The 20,455-nt window shown below is 37.0% G+C and overlaps 2 protein-coding genes across 2 annotated transcripts in view; both read left to right on the forward strand.

Moving 5' to 3' along the window:
* The window catches only part of LOC121986088 (copper-transporting ATPase PAA2, chloroplastic-like), a 28,279-nt gene that overhangs the window by 1,354 nt on the left and 6,470 nt on the right, over nt 1-20,455 (forward strand). The window contains exons 2-10 of the mRNA XM_042539892.1: nt 2,554-2,631; nt 2,840-2,937; nt 3,029-3,082; nt 3,781-3,867; nt 4,225-4,389; nt 5,626-5,736; nt 11,241-11,309; nt 11,384-11,493; nt 11,735-11,840. Coding sequence (XP_042395826.1) covers nt 2,554-2,631; nt 2,840-2,937; nt 3,029-3,082; nt 3,781-3,867; nt 4,225-4,389; nt 5,626-5,736; nt 11,241-11,309; nt 11,384-11,493; nt 11,735-11,840 — 878 coding nt within the window. The remainder of the gene's footprint in view (nt 1-2,553; nt 2,632-2,839; nt 2,938-3,028; nt 3,083-3,780; nt 3,868-4,224; nt 4,390-5,625; nt 5,737-11,240; nt 11,310-11,383; nt 11,494-11,734; nt 11,841-20,455) is intronic.
* Nucleotides 9,429-11,026, forward strand: LOC121986089 (elongation factor 2-like). Its single transcript, XM_042539893.1, has one exon. The coding sequence runs from the start codon at nt 9,545-9,547 to the stop codon at nt 10,862-10,864; it is 1,320 nt and encodes a 439-aa protein (XP_042395827.1). The 5' UTR covers nt 9,429-9,544; the 3' UTR covers nt 10,865-11,026.

The following is a 20,455-nucleotide window of genomic DNA, read 5'->3' on the forward strand; positions in this document are numbered from 1 at the left end:
CAATTACCACATGTATGATTTGTGAGAGTTATGATTGCCAAGGGGAATAGACAAAACCAAGGGGATCATACATTGTTTATTAAACATTCTTCTTTAGAGAGTCACAACACTCTTAGTATAACAGTGATAGACAAGCTAGCAAGTACTCCAATAGATCCAAATCTTAGACTTGGAATGGTAGAAAAAGATGCCTCAATAGATAAGGAAATGTATTAAAGGCGGGTAGGAAAATTTATTTATTTGTCTCATACATGATCATACATAGCATACTAGTAATTGTGATTAATTCATGCATAATCCAAAAAAAAGCTCATTTGCAAGTAGCTCACTGAGTATTAAAGTATAATAAGGCAACCTGGTACATAAAGATCCGACCAATACAGGGTCCGGGGGAAGAGTCTATTCTACGCAGCAACACTCTGTTTTGCAAGATGTTGTTTCTGAGACAGTGACCTACAGGTCATACGACAACAACTTTACCATTGCGCAAGACTCCTATTAAAGTATCTCAAAGGAATATCAAGAAAGGGCATTCTCTTTAGAATGAAGGTACAAGAAGCATATATAGATGCTTATGAAGTTGGGTCAATGGTTGATAGGAGGTCAAACCTTAGGATAGTGCGCCCTTCTTGGCGGTAACTTTATGATGTGGTGTAACAATGTGGCAAAAGGCTATTCGCTCGCCCCAGCGCCCCCACCAACCCGTCCCTAGGCCTAACATGTGTGTAACAAGAAACAACATGTAGTAGTGTGGTCTGGTGTAGAGGTAGAATTCCAAGTAATGGACTAACATGTGTGTGAACTACTTTGGTTAAAGATATCTTAGAAGACTTCAAGGTGAGATGACCCAAATGAGACTTTATTGTGATATTAAGTCGATGATTAAGTATAGCTCACAATCCGATACAATATGATTAAGCGAAGCATATTAAAATTGATAGACACATCATCAAGGAGAAACTAGAGAGGGGGTTAATTTATACCTCATAATATCTACACAGTGACAAATTACATATATACTTACTAAAATGTTAAGTAGCTCATTGTTTTAAAGTTTTATATCTAAGCTGGGATAAATAAACATTTATTCACCATCTTGAGGGGAGTGTGAGAAAACATGAATTTGTAATCATGTATAGGCTAAAAATATTTCATAAATTATAGGCTATGATTAGCTACTTTTCATAAAAGTCTATTTGGTCTTTTTTTGGATAACTCTCTTTAGAAAAATGAGTATTTAAACGTTTTATTAGAAAAATATATTATTTTATAAAGAATAAGTTGCACTATCTATCTATCTATAAAAAGAGGTTATTTTATAAGTTTTCAGTCAATACAATTTTTAATAAACAAAATTCAAAGAATTAGGTTTCTTATATTTAGTTTTACTGCAATTTCACAAAAATAAAATATAAAACAAAATTCATAAGCAACCAAATTATATAAAAATTTTACCAATAGAATCAAAATTATACAAAGACATTTACAATTAAAGAGTAGCATGATGCATGAAGCTTTCGTCAATTGTACGCAGCCTTACCTTGCATTGTAAGAGGTTGTTTCCGCAACTCAAACCCGTGACCACAAGGTCTCACAACAACAACAACAACAACTTTACCCGTGACCACAAAGACATCTACGATTCCTAGAAATTATACAAGAACTATGTAATTTAATGCAAAACTTATGATTCACAATAACTAGAATTAACATGAGTTAATTTTAACTCATTGAGAAATTAGTTAATAATTTTTCTAACTAAATATCAAGTATCCCTCATAGCTAAATAAAAGTGTTAATAATGTGAAATGCTCATTATGAGCTATTTACCAAAGGTTCTAACCATCCTATATGAAAGTTTTAAGAACATTGAAAGAGACAAGATACTGAATATAAACGAATATAAAAGAGAAACCAAATGCTGAGTGGATTTGTGTTGCAAAAGTGGAAGAAGGGATGACAAATGTGGGAACGAAAAAAGACAACAATATCATGTTATTTTATAAGGCAGTAGGGATGCTAGAAGAGATGAACACTTGCAACATTGTGGCAGAAAGAAGGTGGGTTATATGGGATGTCAGACGTGGAGAGGATGTCTAGTTATCAAGATAGAACAAGAAGAGAGATAGTAGAGGCAAGGACGAAATGCAAAAGATTGAGACAGGGAAGAATCAATCAATCTTATGAAATCATTGAATCATGGAAGGCAAAAAAAGAACTCAAAAGCCAAAGAGGAAGAAATGGATGTCATGGTTATCCAACTATTCAAAGATTAACTATATTACTATTGATTAATTATATTAGATTCATTAATACGGTATATATGATGGTAGTTTTTTTTAGTGTATACAAAATCCTAAAAATCATAGCTAAACCCAAAATAAAAAAAAATATTTGTTTAGTTTTTGATTCGGGTCAGATATATCAGTTTTTCCCGCCCCTACATGCCACTTTGAATTTTTTTTTGTATGTATATGAGAGAAAAGAAAGTGGATGAGCTGACATTTTTGGTTGAATTGATGATTTTTGAACTATGATTCTTGTCTGATGCAGGATCTTTTTGGGATTTACTGCACAATTCTTATGTGAAAGGTGGCATTGCATTGGGATCACTTCTTGGACCTGGTAGAGGTAATTATAATTAGTCCACATTAAGATCTATGTTATGTAAAATTTGGAAGACAAGAACAGTTTCCTATTGTTCTTGAAACCTTTCTTTTCTCTAACATAATCGATTGGATCTTGAATGCCAAGATGATATCATCCTGTTCACAGTAATGCAGTCAAGTGTGAATCTAATGCTGATTAGTATTTGATCAAGTGTCACACTTTTCTGTAGATTTTCTTTTGGATGGCTTCAGAGCATTTGCAAATGCATCACCAAATATGAATTCCCTTGTGGGTTTTGGATCTGTTGCTGCCTTTATGATCAGTGCAGTACGTATAGTTTTTCTTGATCTTGCAGTTGAGAGTAGAACCAATCCTCTTTTTTTTTTCTCATTTCATGTGTTCTTTATGGCTAATGCAGATGTCTGTGATCAACCCTGGGCTTGGATGGGAAGCAACTTTCTTCGACGAACCTGTTAGTTGTACTTTAAATCTTCATATGTGTTATGGAAGAAAACTGAGAAGAAAGATATATTTTGGTGTTGGATCACCTTCATTTCTCAATGAAACAATAGGACTGCTCTGACATCATAATTCATAAGTATAAATTTCAATTAGCAATCACCCCTATCCCCAGTTAGATTCTTTGAGATGTCCATATTCCTCTTTGCCTTTTAGTGAAACTACCATTCTGTTAAAATTTTAATAAGAAACACAGTGTACTCTCCTGAATCTTTCATGCCACCATGAACCTAAATGTTCTCAACTGGCTTAGTCCATAGATATATTTTCCATGTAATATGGATTTTCCATTGCGTGGCCTATAATGAGTATTTTGTTATCATGTTGGAAATAAATCATGATATCTGCTTCATGCTAAGGCAGTAGATACTCTTCCTGATTTTATTGAATTCATATTGCCAAAACATTGTGTTTTACTTATGTTGGGTGATTTCTGGATTTGAAACTACTTTTCATTTGATATAATTTAAAGGATCAGTTTCTGCATCTTCTGAGCTTTTGTTGTTCTTTATATTAGGTAAAGTGTTTGTGACCATCTTATCTTTATTCACATTATTCACTATATGCCATTGCTAAACACGTTAAGAGAATGCTAAAAGTAAGTACTTTGTGTGCATCTTTCACTCAAGAAGTTTTTCTTGTAGCATGCAGGTCATGCTTCTTGGTTTTGTACTTCTTGGGCGTTCTCTTGAAGAGAGGGCTAGACTTAAAGCATCTAGTGATATGAATGAACTGATGGTAAGCTTTACTATTTGATGACATACTTCTGTACTTTACAATAAGGTCTCATGTCCAATTCATTTGATATTTCTTTTAGTTATGCTTCTCTCAAGGTAAGTTGGAAAAAAAAAATCAATGAATCAGTCAATTGAACATTTGTCATAGTTTAACGCTGGTTGACAACCTAACAGCTTGGGACCGGCCATGACGGGATAATTCGTCATGGGCGGAGTTAATGAATCAGTTAATGTCTAAACTAAATTTAATTTTTTTTAAAACACAGACAATTGTTCTAAAAGTTGAAGGGGAAAACACAAATCTAATTTTGCAAAAGGTATTGTTGTTCTTAAACAAGTATCACTGATTTTCTTGCAGTCATTGGTATCTTCTCAGTCACGTTTGCTAATTACCTCAACTGAAGAAAATCCTTCATCTTCGGGCTTCCTAAGTGCAGATGCAATCAGCATTGAGATTCCAACTGATGATGTTCGCATTGGAGACACAGTACTTATTTTGCCTGGGGAAACAATCCCTGTTGATGTATGTTAAGTATGCATTTTTCAAGTTCTCAAATCTGCATTATTTTTGCAAGTTCTCATATCTCCATTATTTTTTCATGTTCTCATATCTGCATGTTTTGTCTATTCTTGTTTTACTTTCTGTTCACTTAAAAATCAAGAAATTTTAACAACTGTGGAATTTTTTTTGTCCACTTGAAATTTTTTTAATTACAGTATATCCTTTCCTACCACCTTCCTTTATGGACTACTGTTTCACTCATATCTGATGCTATCAGCAATTATCTTAAATGCTGATACGATTGTTTATAAAGTTGTAACTTAATTATGATGTCCAACTTAGGAGACTGTTTGCTTTTTTGATTAATTCATTTTGTCATTTAATCAGTGAAGAATGTTAATATTTATATAAGAGCATCTCTAAGAATCCTAGTGAAATGCATTGATGTGCTTTTTTTCAATCCTGTCACAGTTATAGTTTATTATCCTCATGTTGGAACTATATAAGGTATAGAATAATATGTTTTCCTTAAATATTGATTAACCACTGACCACATAAAACAGAAAGCATTCTTTTAGGAGAAAATTAGTTCAAATACCTACCTTGAGGTTACTTCTAATTTACGCCTCTAAATTGTAGATAATATTGTTTGTTTGAACCTGCTACGAGTACTTTAGAGCTTAGGTATAAGTACTTTCAATGAGATAAAACTGCAAAGCTTGCCATTCTTTCCCTATTAATCTGTTCAGCCTACTGCCTAGGGCTAGATGTTGAGGCTCAGTTCTCTCTCCAAGTATTTACTTGTAAGAAACACAGAATATATATTCTACTTACTAAAGCATTATTTTTTCCCGTTGACAATGATCAAATTGATTATAAAAAGTTGAAGATATTTGATTACACACGTGTCCAGAAACTTCGAGTGTAAGAAATAAAAAGACTGGACCTATGAACACAGGTGCATATATTATTTTGAAAGAAATAATGATTTTTGATTTAGCACTTCCAAGCCTTCATATGTCTCCATCTCTATTTTCTTCATTTGCCAACAAATTACTCATAGTTTGTTAGTTATATTATCTTTATTCTCTATGGTAGATGATACACTATGTATATCATGCAGAATGCTTGTAGGCCTATCTGGTACAATTCACTCAGAAAAAATGATTGAGAATCTCATTGCTTCTTTTGTAACCTTAAGCAAATCAAGATCTGTTGCTAATTGGTATTTGCTTTTTGAAATGTGTTCAAATGAAGGGGAAGGTTCTTGGAGGCAGAAGTGTTGTTGATGAATCCATGCTCACAGGTGAATCTCTTCCCGTACTGAAGGAGCAAGGTCACCTTGTTTCTGCAGGAACAGTAAACTGGGTATGCTCATTCTTGATATCTCTCTATCCATCTCCAGTTATCTATGGTTTTAACCTGAAATAAGAAAGATGATGTTTTATTAATGTTATGGGGGAAATTAGGGTTAATAATCCTAATCTCCTCTTTGTCTGTAATTGTAACCGATGCAAGAATTCCAAATAGATCCTTAATATAAATGGTATTTACATTTAGGTCTTGCGAAGCTAGATCAGATATATTATGGAAACCTAATTGCTTATAGTTATGCTCAATTTTAGAACCTTTTACAAATTTTGTCAACAAGTCAACAAAATTGATCATTAGACTTGATAATTGAGGTGACAATTTCATTAGTTTACATTTTCTCGTGACAATTGTTTTGATCTCTCATAGAAAATGGAATTAGAGGCTATATGCAGGGTTTCTTGATTGTTATTGTCGAGCTTAGGTGGCTCGACAGAAGGATGCCCTAACTACATAAGTTCACATCTATGTTGCATGGATACAGATACAGGTATCGTATCGAATACGATACGGATACGACGACATGGTAAAGTTTGAAAATATAAGATATCATACGGCTAGGATACAACAATCATTATATATATATTGAAAGATCATAAAAGATGATTGAAATCGAGAATGAGTGGCAATTGACACAATGGCATGTAAGATCATGAAAGATGATCAAAACCGAGACTCTTAGATACTGTTCATCAAAAAATTGAAAGCCAAAAAGGAGACTGAAAGATTAGGGCTTATATTCAAATTTCTAAATCAAATCTTTTTAACAAAATGATTAGGGTTTAAGCACTTAAAGGAGTGGAGTAGAAATCAGAAACAATAATTTAGGGCTTACATGGCGAATGGTGGCGGCGGCGGCAGAAAGGGAGGCGGTCGACATCAAAGAGGCGATGAGGCGATGAGGCGAGTTGGATGAGAGGCCAGCATTAAAAGATTAGGGTTTAGGGTTTCAAAGCCCACAACCCAATTCATTTTTTATTAATTATTTTCTAATTAGTCCTAGAAAATTTCAAGTTGTTTCAATTAACCCCTAAAATTTTTAAATATTTGCAATTTTGCCCAAATATATGCTAGTGGTATCCTTAGGGTTGTAAACAAGCCGATCTTTGGGGTGTTTAAGCTTGTTTGATAAGGTAACCGAACCGAGCCGAGCCGAGCTGAGCATGAACCAAGTCTTTGAAATGATTGATCAAGCTTGGCTTGGTTTATTTTTTATGAGCTTGAGCTTGTTTGAAGCTTGGCTTGAGCTTGGTTCGTTTAGATGTTATTGAGCTCTCAATTCAAGCTTGGCTTGAGCTTGGTTCGAGCTAGGTTCAAGCTTGGTTCGTTTAGATATTTTCGAACTCTCAATTCAAGCTTGGCTTGAGCTTGGTTCAAGCTAGGTTCGAGCTTGGTTCGTTTAGATATTTTCGAGCTCTCAATTCAAGCTTGTTTGATTGTTTGAAACTTGTACTTATTTGATTAGTTATTGAGCTTGATAATTCGAACTTATTTGTTTATTTTTTTTTATTTAGTATATTAATAAGAGTTTTATTAATGAACCTGTTTTGTGAACATTGTTCATGAACGTTGTTCATGAACATTAACGAGTTGAACACATATGTGTTCAAGCTTGTTTGTTTAGTTTAACGAGCCGTTCAAGCTTGTTTATTTAATTAATCTTGTGTATATTGAACGAACATAAAACAAACTCTTACCAAGCTGAATATCAAGCTTGTTCACGAACGTTTGGTTCATTTACAGCCCTATGTATCCTTGCCATGTCCAAAACGTACCCGCCTTGTCAAAACTCAAAAAAAATCCACGACACATTTTTGGCCGTTCGATACTTCAAAAAAAAAATCGGAGTATCCGTGCTACATAGGTTCACATGTTGCTAGGATCATCAGTTTATCACCTTGCACTCTACCTCTGCACTTGACTTAGCTACAATAATTTGTTTCTTTCTCTTCTATAAAATTATGTTGTCTCCCACAGGAATGAATAATATGAATAGTCATTCTTAAGAAAACTTGTATCAATGTGCCCTATAACCTAAAGATAATCTTGATCTTCAAATAAGAGATGTTTCCCTGGAACATTTTGAGGGACCTTAGGATTCTCAAAGTTTCTTCCTGATAATTATGGCATGGGATCTTTAAAAATTGACTAATCATGCTAACTTCAAATGAGATGTCAGTTTTATAATTGTGAGATAGTTCATTTCTCCTATCTGTGTTCCATACTTTAATAATTAGTTTGTAGCTCCACTTGTCTTTATTCCAATCCAACATTGTTAGTCAGTTTTTTCTTTATCCAGTTGATTGATTCTATAATTACATTAACCTTCTGTCAGGCAATAGATATTTCAGTCAACTCAATTCAGTTCTAGTAGACTTCATGTCTAGCAACAAATACTTCAGTCGACTCAATTCACTTCTAGTGGACTGAACCACTGTGTCATGTAAGCCATCTAAAAGCTGCAACCTACCTCTATTGGATCAATGATCTTTCTATCAGTGATCCAGTTGAATTCATCTTGCTCGCCTCCACTCTGAACATAAATATCCTGTTCATAAGCATATCAGCCCCAATCGACTCCTTAGTTGACTCACATGCTAGTCGACTGAAATCAACTTTCAGTCAACAAGATTATCAACTACGACCAATCTAAGGGTGAGTCTTCGCCTAAGTCAAGTTCTATCTGAATCTTAAAATAAAGAGGTTCACTTGATTCTCACAACTCACTAGAAGCTAACTGTCAAGAGGTCTTGCTACTGGAACTTCTTTGTCTTCTAAGAAACCTCGCTTCCAGTTCTTCTTTGCCAAGAGGACTCGCCTTGGGGCTTTCCTTATCTTCCGGTCATTGGGTCAACCTTGATTTGGATTCTCAATTGCCAACCACCTAATCACTTTTGATTCACTTTGACTTCCATCTGACAAGTATTTCAGTGCCTGACTTACTTGAACTTCTCTCAACTTTGACCTACTTGGGATTTATCCATTTGTACCTACAATAACCTACCTTGCCCTTACAAACTTTATTAGTAAACAATATTGTTAGGACCAAAAGGAATTTAGATATCTCCATAATGACATGATATTGTCAACTTTGAGCCTAAGCCCTCATGGTTTTACTCTTGGACTCTACTCAAAAGGCCTCATGCTAATGGAGATATCTTTCCCTTATAAATCTATGATCTTTTCCATGTATTTTCAATGTGGGACTTTATTTGCAACCTTATAACCCAACAATCCCCTCAAATGAAGGATCATATGCTTCCCGTGTCCGATCCTCGACCCACTAGGTCTTCCTGCACCTCGGTCCACTCGACCTGCTAGGACTTCCGTGTCTGATCCTCTTGATCTGGACACGGGAGCGCCCACTTCCTTTGTTCAAGGTCAATATTCTACTCACATGACTCAATTAGACCATAGCTTTTGTGCACAGTCGGCAGTTCAGGACCTTCTGGCAGTTCGGGCTCTGATACTAATTGTTATGATCAAAAGGAATTTAGATATCTCCACAATGACATAATATTGTCCACTTTGACCCTAAGCCCTTATGGTTTTACTCTTGGGCTCTACCCAAAAGTCCTCATGCGAATGGAGATATCTTTCCTTTATAAATCTATGATCTTTTCCATGTATTTTTAATGTGAGACTTTATTTGCAACCTTATAACCCAACAATCCCCCCCTCAAACGAAGGATCACAGGATGCGGTGTGGTTGAGGGTTCGCTTCATGCAATTGCGGCATGGTTCTCTTTTTCTCCATCTCGAGAGGGTCATTTTGCGGATTGTCTAATTTCTAAAACCAGTCGAGATGGTGAAGTTCACAGCCGAAGAACTCCGTCGCATCATGGACATGAAGCATAACATCCGCAACATATCTGTCATTGCACATGTCGATCATGGTATATCAACCCTCACTGATTCTCTTGTTGCTGCTTCTGGAATCATCGCACAAGAAGTCGCCGGAGATGTTAGGATGACTGATACTCGCCAAGACGAGGCTGAACGTGGTATTAGTATCAAATCCACTGGGATTTCCCTTTACTATGAGATGACAGAGGAATCGTTAAAAAACTACAAGGGCGAAAGGAGCAGAAATGAATATCTAATCAACCTCATCGATTCACCTGGGCACGTTGACTTTTCTTTTGAGGTCACCGCAGCTCTTAGAATCACTGATGGAGCATTAGTCGTCGTGGACTGTATCGAAGGCGTTTGTGTCCACACTGAAACTGTGCTCAGGCAAGCTTTGGGTGAAAGAATTAGACCTGTGTTGACTGTCAACAAGATGGATAGGTGTTTCTTGGAGCTTCAGGTTGAAGGGGAAGAAGCCTATCAAACATTCCAACGTGTCATCGAGAATGCCAATGTTATCATGGCAACCTATGAAGATGCTCTTCTTGGTGACGTCCAATTGTATCCAGAGAAGGGTACTGTGGCATTCTCTGCAGGTTTGCATGGTTGGGCTTTCACTCTGACCAATTTTGCCAAAATGTATGCTGCCAAATTTGGAGTCGATGAGTCAAAGATGATGGAGAGGCTCTGGGGTGAGAATTATTTTGATCCAGCTACCAAGAAGTGGACTACTAAGAATACAGGATCTGCTACCTGTAAGCGTGGCTTCGTCCAGTTCTGCTACGAACCAATCAAGCAGATTATTAAAACTTGCATGAATGATCAGAGAGACAAGTTGTGGCCGATGTTGCAGAAACTCGGCGTGACAATGAAATCCGAAGAGAAAGAGCTGATGGGCAAAGCTTTGATGAAGCGAGTCATACAGACTTGGCTTCTGGCGAGCACGGCTCTCCTTGAGATGATGATCTTCCATCTTCCGTCTCCTTCCAAGGCGCAGAGATACCGTGTGGAGAACTTGTATGAGGGTCCTCTCGATGATGTATACACTAATGCCATCAGAAATTGTGACCCTGAAGTCCCCCTCATGCTGTACGTTTCGAAGATGATTCTAGCTTCCGACAAGGGCAGGTTCTTTGCATTTGGCCGCGTGTTCTCCGGCAAGGTAGCTACCGGCATGAAGGTCCAGATCATGGGGCCGAACTACGTGCCCGGGCAGAAGAAAGACTTGTACATCAAGAGCGTCCAAAGAACTAATATAAATATAGGTGTAACTTAAAGTTTTACCCAAACACCAAAACCACTTGGCTGTATTTGATCACTTAGATGTGAGTAAACTTTCAGTGTCCCTAATATCAAATTGGCCGAACTCAACCACTTGGGGCTTGGCAAGTTGGGGCATGATTGCACCATCAAAAAGTTCAACCTCAGGTGAGCAAACATGAACAATCAGGCATATTAGATTGGGTAGGGAAAACCAGTCTGCATTTGCTTACCCTTGAAGAGAGAAATTCACTTCATTTGTATTCTTGTCTGAAATTGTCTTTGAGATTCCTTTTACTGAATTTTATTACTACATCGGTTTGTTTCTTATCACTGAAGAGCTTTCTGCATGTCAGCTGTAATTCTTTTGTAATACACCTAATATTTCGCAGGATGGACCTTTAAAAGTTAAAGCAGTGAAAACTGGTGCTATGTCAACTATTTCTAAAATAGTTCACATGGTAAGCATAGAATAATTCATTTGATTTCTTAAATGAAATGTTTCCATGTTAACTAAATGCAGTGAATTTCACAGGTTGAAGAAGCACAAGCCCAACAAGCGCCAATTCAAAGGTTGGCTGATTTGATTGCTGGACCTTTTGTGTACAGCGTTATGGGGTTATCTGCTGCAACTTTTGTTTTTTGGTGAGTTTTTATTTTATTTTAAATCATGTCTTTATTTATTTAGACACTGCTATAAAGAAAATAATAAATAAAACTGGTTAGTCCCTTGTCCAAGTTGAGTTTTCAGTAAAAGTATTTGCTAGCCTTTATCCTTTCTTCTTTGAGATGGATTAAGGTCAAAACTAATTAGTCAAACTAGTTCATCATCTTCTTTTCCTTTAAGAGAACCCTAAGAAGCAATTTATCCCTGAACTTATTTCAGGTATTATTTTGGGACACAAATCTTTCCAGATGTGTTACTTAATGACATTGCTGGTCCTGATGCTGAGCCATTGCTTTTGAGTTTGAAACTCGCTGTGGATGTGCTGGTAATTACTTATAAACAATAGGTTGTGTTGGTTTCTGTTAAAGTTAATTAACCAACCACTTATCACAAAAGCATCTCTAAGAAAAGAAACCAATTTATTATTTATATTTTTAATACTCCCCCTTCATGTGTGGTCTGTATTCTTCACTTGATTAGTCCAAACCCAACACATGAATTTATGAACTTTTTTATTTTATATTCATATAGGTTTTGAACCCTAAGCCTCGTTAAAGTTAATTGTTAACTATGTACCCCAAAATCATGAGAAAATAAACCGATTTCTTATTGAGGGGAAACTCATTCCTCAACATTAACATTATATTTGTATTATGAATAATAAAGAATATTACAAATAGGTCCTTGCTTCCTTACATATAACCCTTACATATATATGCATGAGCCCTCTACCAATAAAATTCCCACTTAAGCTGACTACATATCTATGCATTTTAGAAACTCAGCTTGTTGCATTCCACTTTAGGGCTCTTAACGATTTGTTCAATAAATTAGAAAATTATAGAACTAATAATCTCCTTAAATCGATTCTTTTTCTTTTTGATTAAATGACAATCTCTATATCTTTTGTCCTCGCATGGAAGACGAGATTCATTGGCTGTACAGGAGCATATCTTAGCTTGGTTTTCAAATGCTTAACCTAAATACGTTCACATGTTGCTAAGTACATGACTATATTTTGTCATTGTACTTGATCTTCCATTATTATTGGCTTCTTACTCTTTGATGAAATAAACTTCTCTTTTAAGAGAGCATAATAGCCAAATGTAGATATTGTCTATCAATAGGAGAGTCTGCCCTGAATCCCAGTACCTCACGACCTCAAGATGACCTCAATATGAAATCAGATACCTTTTCTTGAAGCACTTTTTAGGTTACATTGAATCCTTGTAACTGCTATCCAATGGTCAGGACACAGGCTCTCTAGAAATTAGCTTATCACCTTAACCGCAAATGAAATGGTGACTAGTAATTATGAGATAGTTTGATTTTCCTACTAGCCTTTTGTGTTTTGCTGATCAGTTAGTGACTCTCGCTGTGTTTGTACTAATCTAACACTGAGATAAATAGAAATACCTAAGGTTTAGTCTTATCATGTCTCCTTGAGCATATCCTACTTATGTTGTGAGATGTACATAGCTTATTCTAAGTGAGCAACCTAAGTATGTTGCCTAAGTATTTAGCTACAAGTGTTCCTAGAGGTAATCTTTCAAATTTGCAATCCTAATATAGTCATTGCTGGATGATAATATTATCTATATAATAGAGAATAAGGAAAATGTGTTCTAGATTGTGAAATGGGAATCATTGCTACTGATGATACTGTTATCTACTTAGAGAATAAGGAAAATGTGTTCTAGACTATGAAATGAGCTAAAACATACACTAATCTTTAATGCCCCTGGTTAAGCTAAAATTTTCTAAACCAAGCTCTTGAAGAACAAAGACTTCTTTAGTTGTTTGACCATTCTCAAAGGCATGGACCTCCTTCAAAAGATCACCATGAAGGAGAGCATTCTTGATGTCAAGATGATAAAGAGGTAAGTGAAAAACAACTAGTAAAATGAAGACATAAACTAAAGTGATCTTGACCATTAGAGAGAATGTATTAAGGTAACATCATAATGTACCCCTTTTTTATTAGAGGAACTTTAATGATCAACAAATACCATAGAGTGTAAGATTTTAGAGAAAATGCATCTACAACTCGTGGTGGACTTCCTTAGAGGAAGAGAATGTAGCTTCCATGTGTCCTTTGAGCGGAAAGAATATATTTCATTTCATCGATTGTAGCCTATCATTGTCACCACCTTGGATCTTAAATTCATTCTCAAACATTCATGGAATTGTCTATGAGGATAAAGAGGATACTGTTGAAATAAAGAGTTTTTAATATTCATCATATTTCAGGAGAATTACATATGCTTATATAGTCACACAACCCTAAGCATCAACTTATTAACAAAAGATAAAAAGATTTATCTACCCTTGCTTCTCACAACACTCCCCCTCAAGTTGAACATATATATCAAACATATTTAACTTGCTAAGAGAAGAGTCAAACACAACTTGGGGTATAGCTTTTGTAAACATATCAGCAAGTTGATCCTTAGACTTAACATAAGGCAGACATAGCTCTCCAGAATCAAGTCTCTCCCGAATAAAGTGACGATCAATCTCAATGTGTTTAGTCCGGTCATGTTGTACTGGATTATTTGCAATATTGATTGCTGCCTTGTTGTCGCAATACAACCTGAGAGGTAATTCAACCTTTAATCCTATGTTTGTCAACAGAAAACTCAACCACAATATCTCTGCAAGACTATGTGCCATGGCTCGATATTCAGCTTCAGCACTGGACCGTGCACAAATATTTTATTTCTTACTCCTCCAAGTTACCAAGTTTCCTCCCAAAAAAGTGCAATAGCCAGAAGTGGACCTTCTATCATCTCGAGAACCAGCCCAGTCTGCATCAGAATAGCATTCCACCTTCAGATCACCACCTCCTTTAAACAGCAAGCCTTTTCCAGGACATGATTTCAAGTACCTTAGAATCCTGTCAACAGCCTTCATGTGGATAGTTTTAGGAGCATGCATGTACTGGCTTACTACACTAACAGCATAGGTGATGTCAGGCCTAGTCATAGATAAATAGAGTAATTTTTCAACTAGCCTTTGATACGTTCCCTTTTCCAGACTTGTAAGATCTTCCCCACTAGAACTAGTAAGATCATGATTTACTTCTATAGGAGTAGACGCTGGCCGAGAACCCAGCTTCCCTGTCTCCTTGAGTAAGTCCAACACATATTTTCTCTGACATACATAGATTCCTTTCTTTGATCGAGCGACTTCAATACCCAGGAAGTACTTCAATGATCCAAGGTCTTTAATTTCAAATTCTGATGTTAACTTGGACTTAAGAGTCTGGATTTCTACCTCATCATCCCCTGTAACTATCATATCATCAACATAAACCAAAAGAATGGTAGTGCTGTCCTTTTTCCTTTTTATAAAGAGTGTATGATCAGCATTCCCTTGTTTAAAACCAAACAATATCATGACTTTGCAAAACCTATCAAACCATGCTCTGGGAGATTGTTTAGGCCCATACAAAGCTTTTCTTAGCTTGCAAACCTTTCCTTTTGTTTCAATTCCAGGCGGTGGCAACATGTATACTTCTTCATAAAGGTCACCATTCAAGAAGGCATTTTTAACATCTAACTGAACAGAGGCCAATCAATTGAAAGAGAAAGAGAACTAATTGAATTGAGTTTAGCTACGAGCGAAAGTTTCCAAGTAATCTACCCCATATGTTTGGTGAATCCCTTGGCAACAAGTCTGGCTTTATATCTAATCACTTCACCCTCTGAGTTATACTTGATAGCATAGACCCATTTAGAACCAACCAAGTTCTTCCCCTTTGGGGGATCAACTAATTCCCAAGTACCATTTCTGTTAAGAGCCTCCATTTCTTCGTTCATTGCTTCCTGCCACCTTGAATCCCTTACAGCTTCATAATAGGAAGAAGGTATAGCATGGTTTGATAATTGTGAAACAAATGCATGATATGAAGGAGACAAACGAGAATATGAAACATGGTTGGAGATAGGATGTTGAGTACATGACCTGACACCTTTTCTAACAGCAACCGGAAGGTTCAGCTCGTTCATATTTAGAGGTGCGGTTGGCTCAACTGATGAGGATAACTGCTTCACAGGATCAGGAGCCAGAGCATCCGATTCAACTAGCCGATCAATAGTAGGTTCTTGCTTGTGTCTTCGTCGTTTATACGTAATAATATCTGGTGAAGACTGTGCTCCCAGTGATGGAGCATCTTTTCTCAGTGATGGGGCATCTTTTCTATTTTCTATGACATCCAGTGGAATAGGAGAAGAAACCACTTGAGGAACTTGAGGAACGACCACTTGAGGCACAAAGGAAGAGGTAATATTCTCCCCCTGAGGATGAGACTGAGGAGAATAATAAGACTCAGACTCAAAGAAAGTAACATCCTTCAAGATATATCTCGTCCTAGTAATAGGATCAAAGCACTTGTAGCCTTTCTGGCAAGTGGAATACCCTATAAAAACTCCTCGTATAGAACGAGGATCAAGTTTAGAAGATTTGGGACCAAGAACATGTATAAAACAAAGTGAACCAAAAACCCGAGGTGTAAGGGAGAACAACTCTACGCTAGGATGAAGAATAGTGAGAGGACACTGGTTCCCGAGACCTTTAGATGACAATCGATTGATGAGATAAGCAGCGGCAAGAACAGCATCAGCCCAGAAATATTTGGGTAAGTGACGTTGAAATAATAGTGCACGGGCTGTTTCAAGAATATGACGATTCTTTCTCTCGGCCACTCTATTTTGTTGTGGTGTGTAGGGACAAGATGACTCATGAAGAATTCCTGAGTCTTCAAGAAAAGTATTTAGAGACTGTGCAAAGTACTCACTGGCATTGTCAGAACGAAGAATCTTCACCTTTGAGTTAAATTGGGTTTCAACCATTCTACAAAAATTTTGAATGAGACGAGGAACTTCTTCCCTGATTTTCATCAAATAAAGCCATGTACAGTGGGTGTAGTCATCAATAAAAGATAGAAAATATCGATAGCCATCCAAAGAAGTCACAGGAGAGGGCCCCCACACATCCAAATGAACAAGATCAAATGGAGACAAACTCTTCTTTAAAGACTCAGAAAAATGTGTTCTACAATGTTTGGATAACTGACAAATTTCACATTGGAATGATTGAGGAGAAACAGAAAGGAACAGACTAGGAAATAAAAATTTCAAAGACTGAAAAGACAAATGTCCCAACCGAGAATGCCATAAAAGAATTTCTTGATGCTTAGTTCCCAAACACTTGGTTGCAGATTTCAGAGCAGATGTTGTTTCAAGCTGATAATAATAAAGGCCCCCTACTTTACGGCCAGTCCCAATCGTCTGCTTGGTCTCGAGATCCTGGAAGACACAATGATCAGGGAAAAAGGTTACGGAGCACTGTAGTTGTTTAGTAATGCTACAAACAGAAAGTAAATTAATAGAGACGGAAGGAACGTGAAGTGCAGAGGATAGGAAAAAATGATCTGTAAGTTTTATGGAACCTTTGCCAGCAACAGTGGCTTTGGTTCCATCTGCAATGATCACTTTCTCCTGCCCAGAGGATAAAGAATAAGAAATAAAGGAGTTAGCAGCATTTGTCATGTGATCCGTAGCTCCTGAATCAATGACCCAGGGGCTGTAAAAATTGGGACCAGTAACACTTAATCCCAGGCCACGGATACCTGTGTGCGCTTGAAATGGAGTAGAGTCTGCAGGAGTAGAGGCCGAAGATGAAGCCTGAAGCCGAGAGAGAAGATGCTGGAGGTTAACAATATCAGTAGAAGACAATCCCGTGATAGAGGACACAGAGGAACCAATAGTCTCTTCACTTTCTAACTTTTGGATAGCAATATTACTACTATTAGGAACCTTCTTAGCATTGTGCTTAAATTTTTCAGGTTTCTTTTCTGGATATTTTTCCTAACAGAAATCTGAATCATGATTAGTTCTCTTGCAGTGCCGACAAAATCTGTCCCCTTGTCTTTTAGTTCCCCCAGGCCGAAACTTGTTTGCAGAACCAATAAAGACAGAGGTCTCTCCAATCGGAGGACCTCTAGTGGAAATCCCCTTGTTGTTCATGGTCCTTTTTCTACCTTCTTCACTTAGAATTTTGTAGTAAATCTGTTCTAGAGAAGGAGTAGGATCAAGACCAAGAATTTGTCCTTTTAAACTCTCAAACTCTGCAGTAAGTCCATCTAAAAATTTAATAATTCTGTCTTTTTCCAGAAGCTTTAAATATCTCTGATGATCATCAGTGGAACTCCAATTTTCCATCCGGTAGTAGTCAAACTCATCCCACAGTCCTTTCAGAGTAGCAAAATAGTTGGTGACTAACATAGAACCTTGTTCAAGTTTGAAAATTTGACTGCTGATCTGATAAGTACGCAGCATATCATGTCGACGTCCATACATCTGCTCCAGTGTCTTTCACATGTCGTACGCTGTTTTGTTATGAAGAATGACTTGTTTGATGCCAGAATTAACAGAGTTAAGCATCCAAGTCATTAATTGAATATTGTCACGCCGCCAAGTGCGAAAGCTAGGATCCTTTTCATCTGGTTTCACTTTAGTGCCATGAAGAATATCAAGTTTATCATGGCCTTCGACATAAAGTTCAACAGCAACTGCCCAAGATGCATAATTTGTCTCAGACAATTTTTCTGATACTATCTGAAGACCGGACCCTCCAGTGCCTGCCATTGTGAAAACCGGTTGTACCTGTCCTGAAGAAGACATAGGGTTCGCAGAAATCCCTGAGGTTTCGCTAGCGTTGTCCGCCATTAAAATTTTTCTGGAAGGGGCGGCGGCAATAGACTGGGCTGAAGAAAAAGAATTCGAGAGAAGGTGAAGTGCAGGAATTCACAGCAGTTTGAAGGAGCTGCTGCTCTCCGGTGACCAGCAGATCACTGCAGCTTTGCCGGTGAAGTTGGGGCGGTAGCAACCTTGTGGGCACCTTCGGGAAGAAGATCTGCACGTTGCAGAGAGAAGGGAAGAAAGCTTGATCGGCGCTAGGAGATCGCGATGAAGAAAGGAAGAGGAAGCTTGGTCGGCGCTAGGGCAAAGAGAAAGAAGATGCGCCGACGGCTAGGGTTAGGGTTAGGGATCGGAACTTCGCTCTGATACCATGTTGAAATAAAGAGTTTTTAATATTCATCATATTTCAGGAGAATTACATATGCTTATATAGCCATACAACCCTAAGCATCAACTTATTAACAAAAGATAAAAGACTTATCTACCCTTGCTTCTCACAACAGATACAAAGGTGAAGTAGTTGGGTGATAAAGATCTATAAGATATAAAATGAGAAAGTGGATGAGAAGTAGAATACTTAGGAGTACCTTTGTGAAAAGCAATGGGAATGTCCACATTATACAAGGGAGCTAAGATCGTGATTTAAAATCTCGAGCCATATCGGAGTGTCGGTTTATGGCTAGTACGATACGATTTTGGTATCGTATCATGCCATGTTGGTATGATTTTGATATTTTTAAAATATAAAATATATTAATTAAAAATAAAAATAATAATATAAATATTAAAAAATTTAAAATATAAAAAATAAAAAATATATTTTTAAAAAATACGGGATTACTACGTTTCCATATGGCAAATAAAATAAATAAAAAATTTATTATATATTTTCAAAATTAAAATAAATGATATATATTTACGAGCATCCATTTCCACGACTAAGATGATTTGAGCCGCCTAGAATCACTCGGGGTGCCTCGAGTGACTCTAGCGCCCTGAGTGATTCCAGGTGTCCCGAATCGTCTCAATCGCGGAAATGTGCACGGACGGTTAGTCGGGCACCATATATATATATATAGTAGGGGATAAAATCCAATGACATAGAAGGATCCATATAGTCGACTCCACCTAGTGAGATAAGGCTTGATTGTTGTTGTTGTTGTGTGTGTGTTTATAGTTTTGTTAGAATTTGATTAACCTTGTGTAGATAATACTATTTATATCTAGGAGTTGATTGAGATTATTAACCTAAAATTTAATTATGCACCTAAGTTTTCATTGCTATGGCATGCGTGGGCGTCCCCGCCGCGACCCGTTTTCTTGCAAACGTCCCCAACTTGACCCGTGTACCATGGGCGCCCCCAACTCGACTCGTGCGGGCGTCCCTGAAGCAACCTGTGCGCGTCTCGGCCACAATCTTGCAAGGTCGCCACAGGATCGCGACAGCCTTTGTGACCTTGCAAAGTTTGCCGCGGGATCGTGGTGCCTTTCACGATCCCGTGGTGGCCTGACACAGGATGAAATTTTAAACCACCTAAGATGGCAATTAGCCATCAGAGAGTGGGGAGTGTCTTTAAGGTGCGATTGTCAAATACACACTACAGGGAGGTTCTCACATCATAGGTTAGCAGTTCTAGGGGTGGATAGATGTCCACGAGTGGAGGTGGAAAAGATAATAAAGTAGGAATAAGAACATCATGCACTGACTCAGATAGACTTGGTGCGATTTAATACAATCAAATAAAGAATGATAATGACTAATGTGTCTAATCTTTGTATAGATGATCATAATTGAAGAAAATGCACTTAATGAACCTTAGAAATAACTTACCCAACTAAAGTCAACTAAAGGACATTAAGTGAACAAAGAAAGTACATCAAAGTTTGATGGTGGAAGAGAATATATTGCATACTATGGAAAGAGAATAGTGAAGAATATTTTTTTTGTGAGAAACAGAGGATGGCATGTGTTTGATGAGATGATTTGCATTGATAATAGCATCACTATAAAATTTGCATGCGTAGGAGAAAGTTTAGAAGCTTTTTAATAAGAATCAATTCGTCATTCTGCTAGGATATATGTCGAGTTGAGAACTAATGAAGAATAATACTATGACTCGAACCAAATAACTAAAAAAAGTGAGACAAGTGTTCTTTAATGTTTTGTAGACATAGACACTTGATAGAGATGCTAAATTAGAAAACACCATGTCTTTTTTATTTAAAAAATTTCTAA

The sequence above is a fragment of the Zingiber officinale genome, chromosome 5B, assembly GCF_018446385.1.
Source record: "Zingiber officinale cultivar Zhangliang chromosome 5B, Zo_v1.1, whole genome shotgun sequence".
Lineage (NCBI taxonomy): Eukaryota > Viridiplantae > Streptophyta > Magnoliopsida > Zingiberales > Zingiberaceae > Zingiber > Zingiber officinale.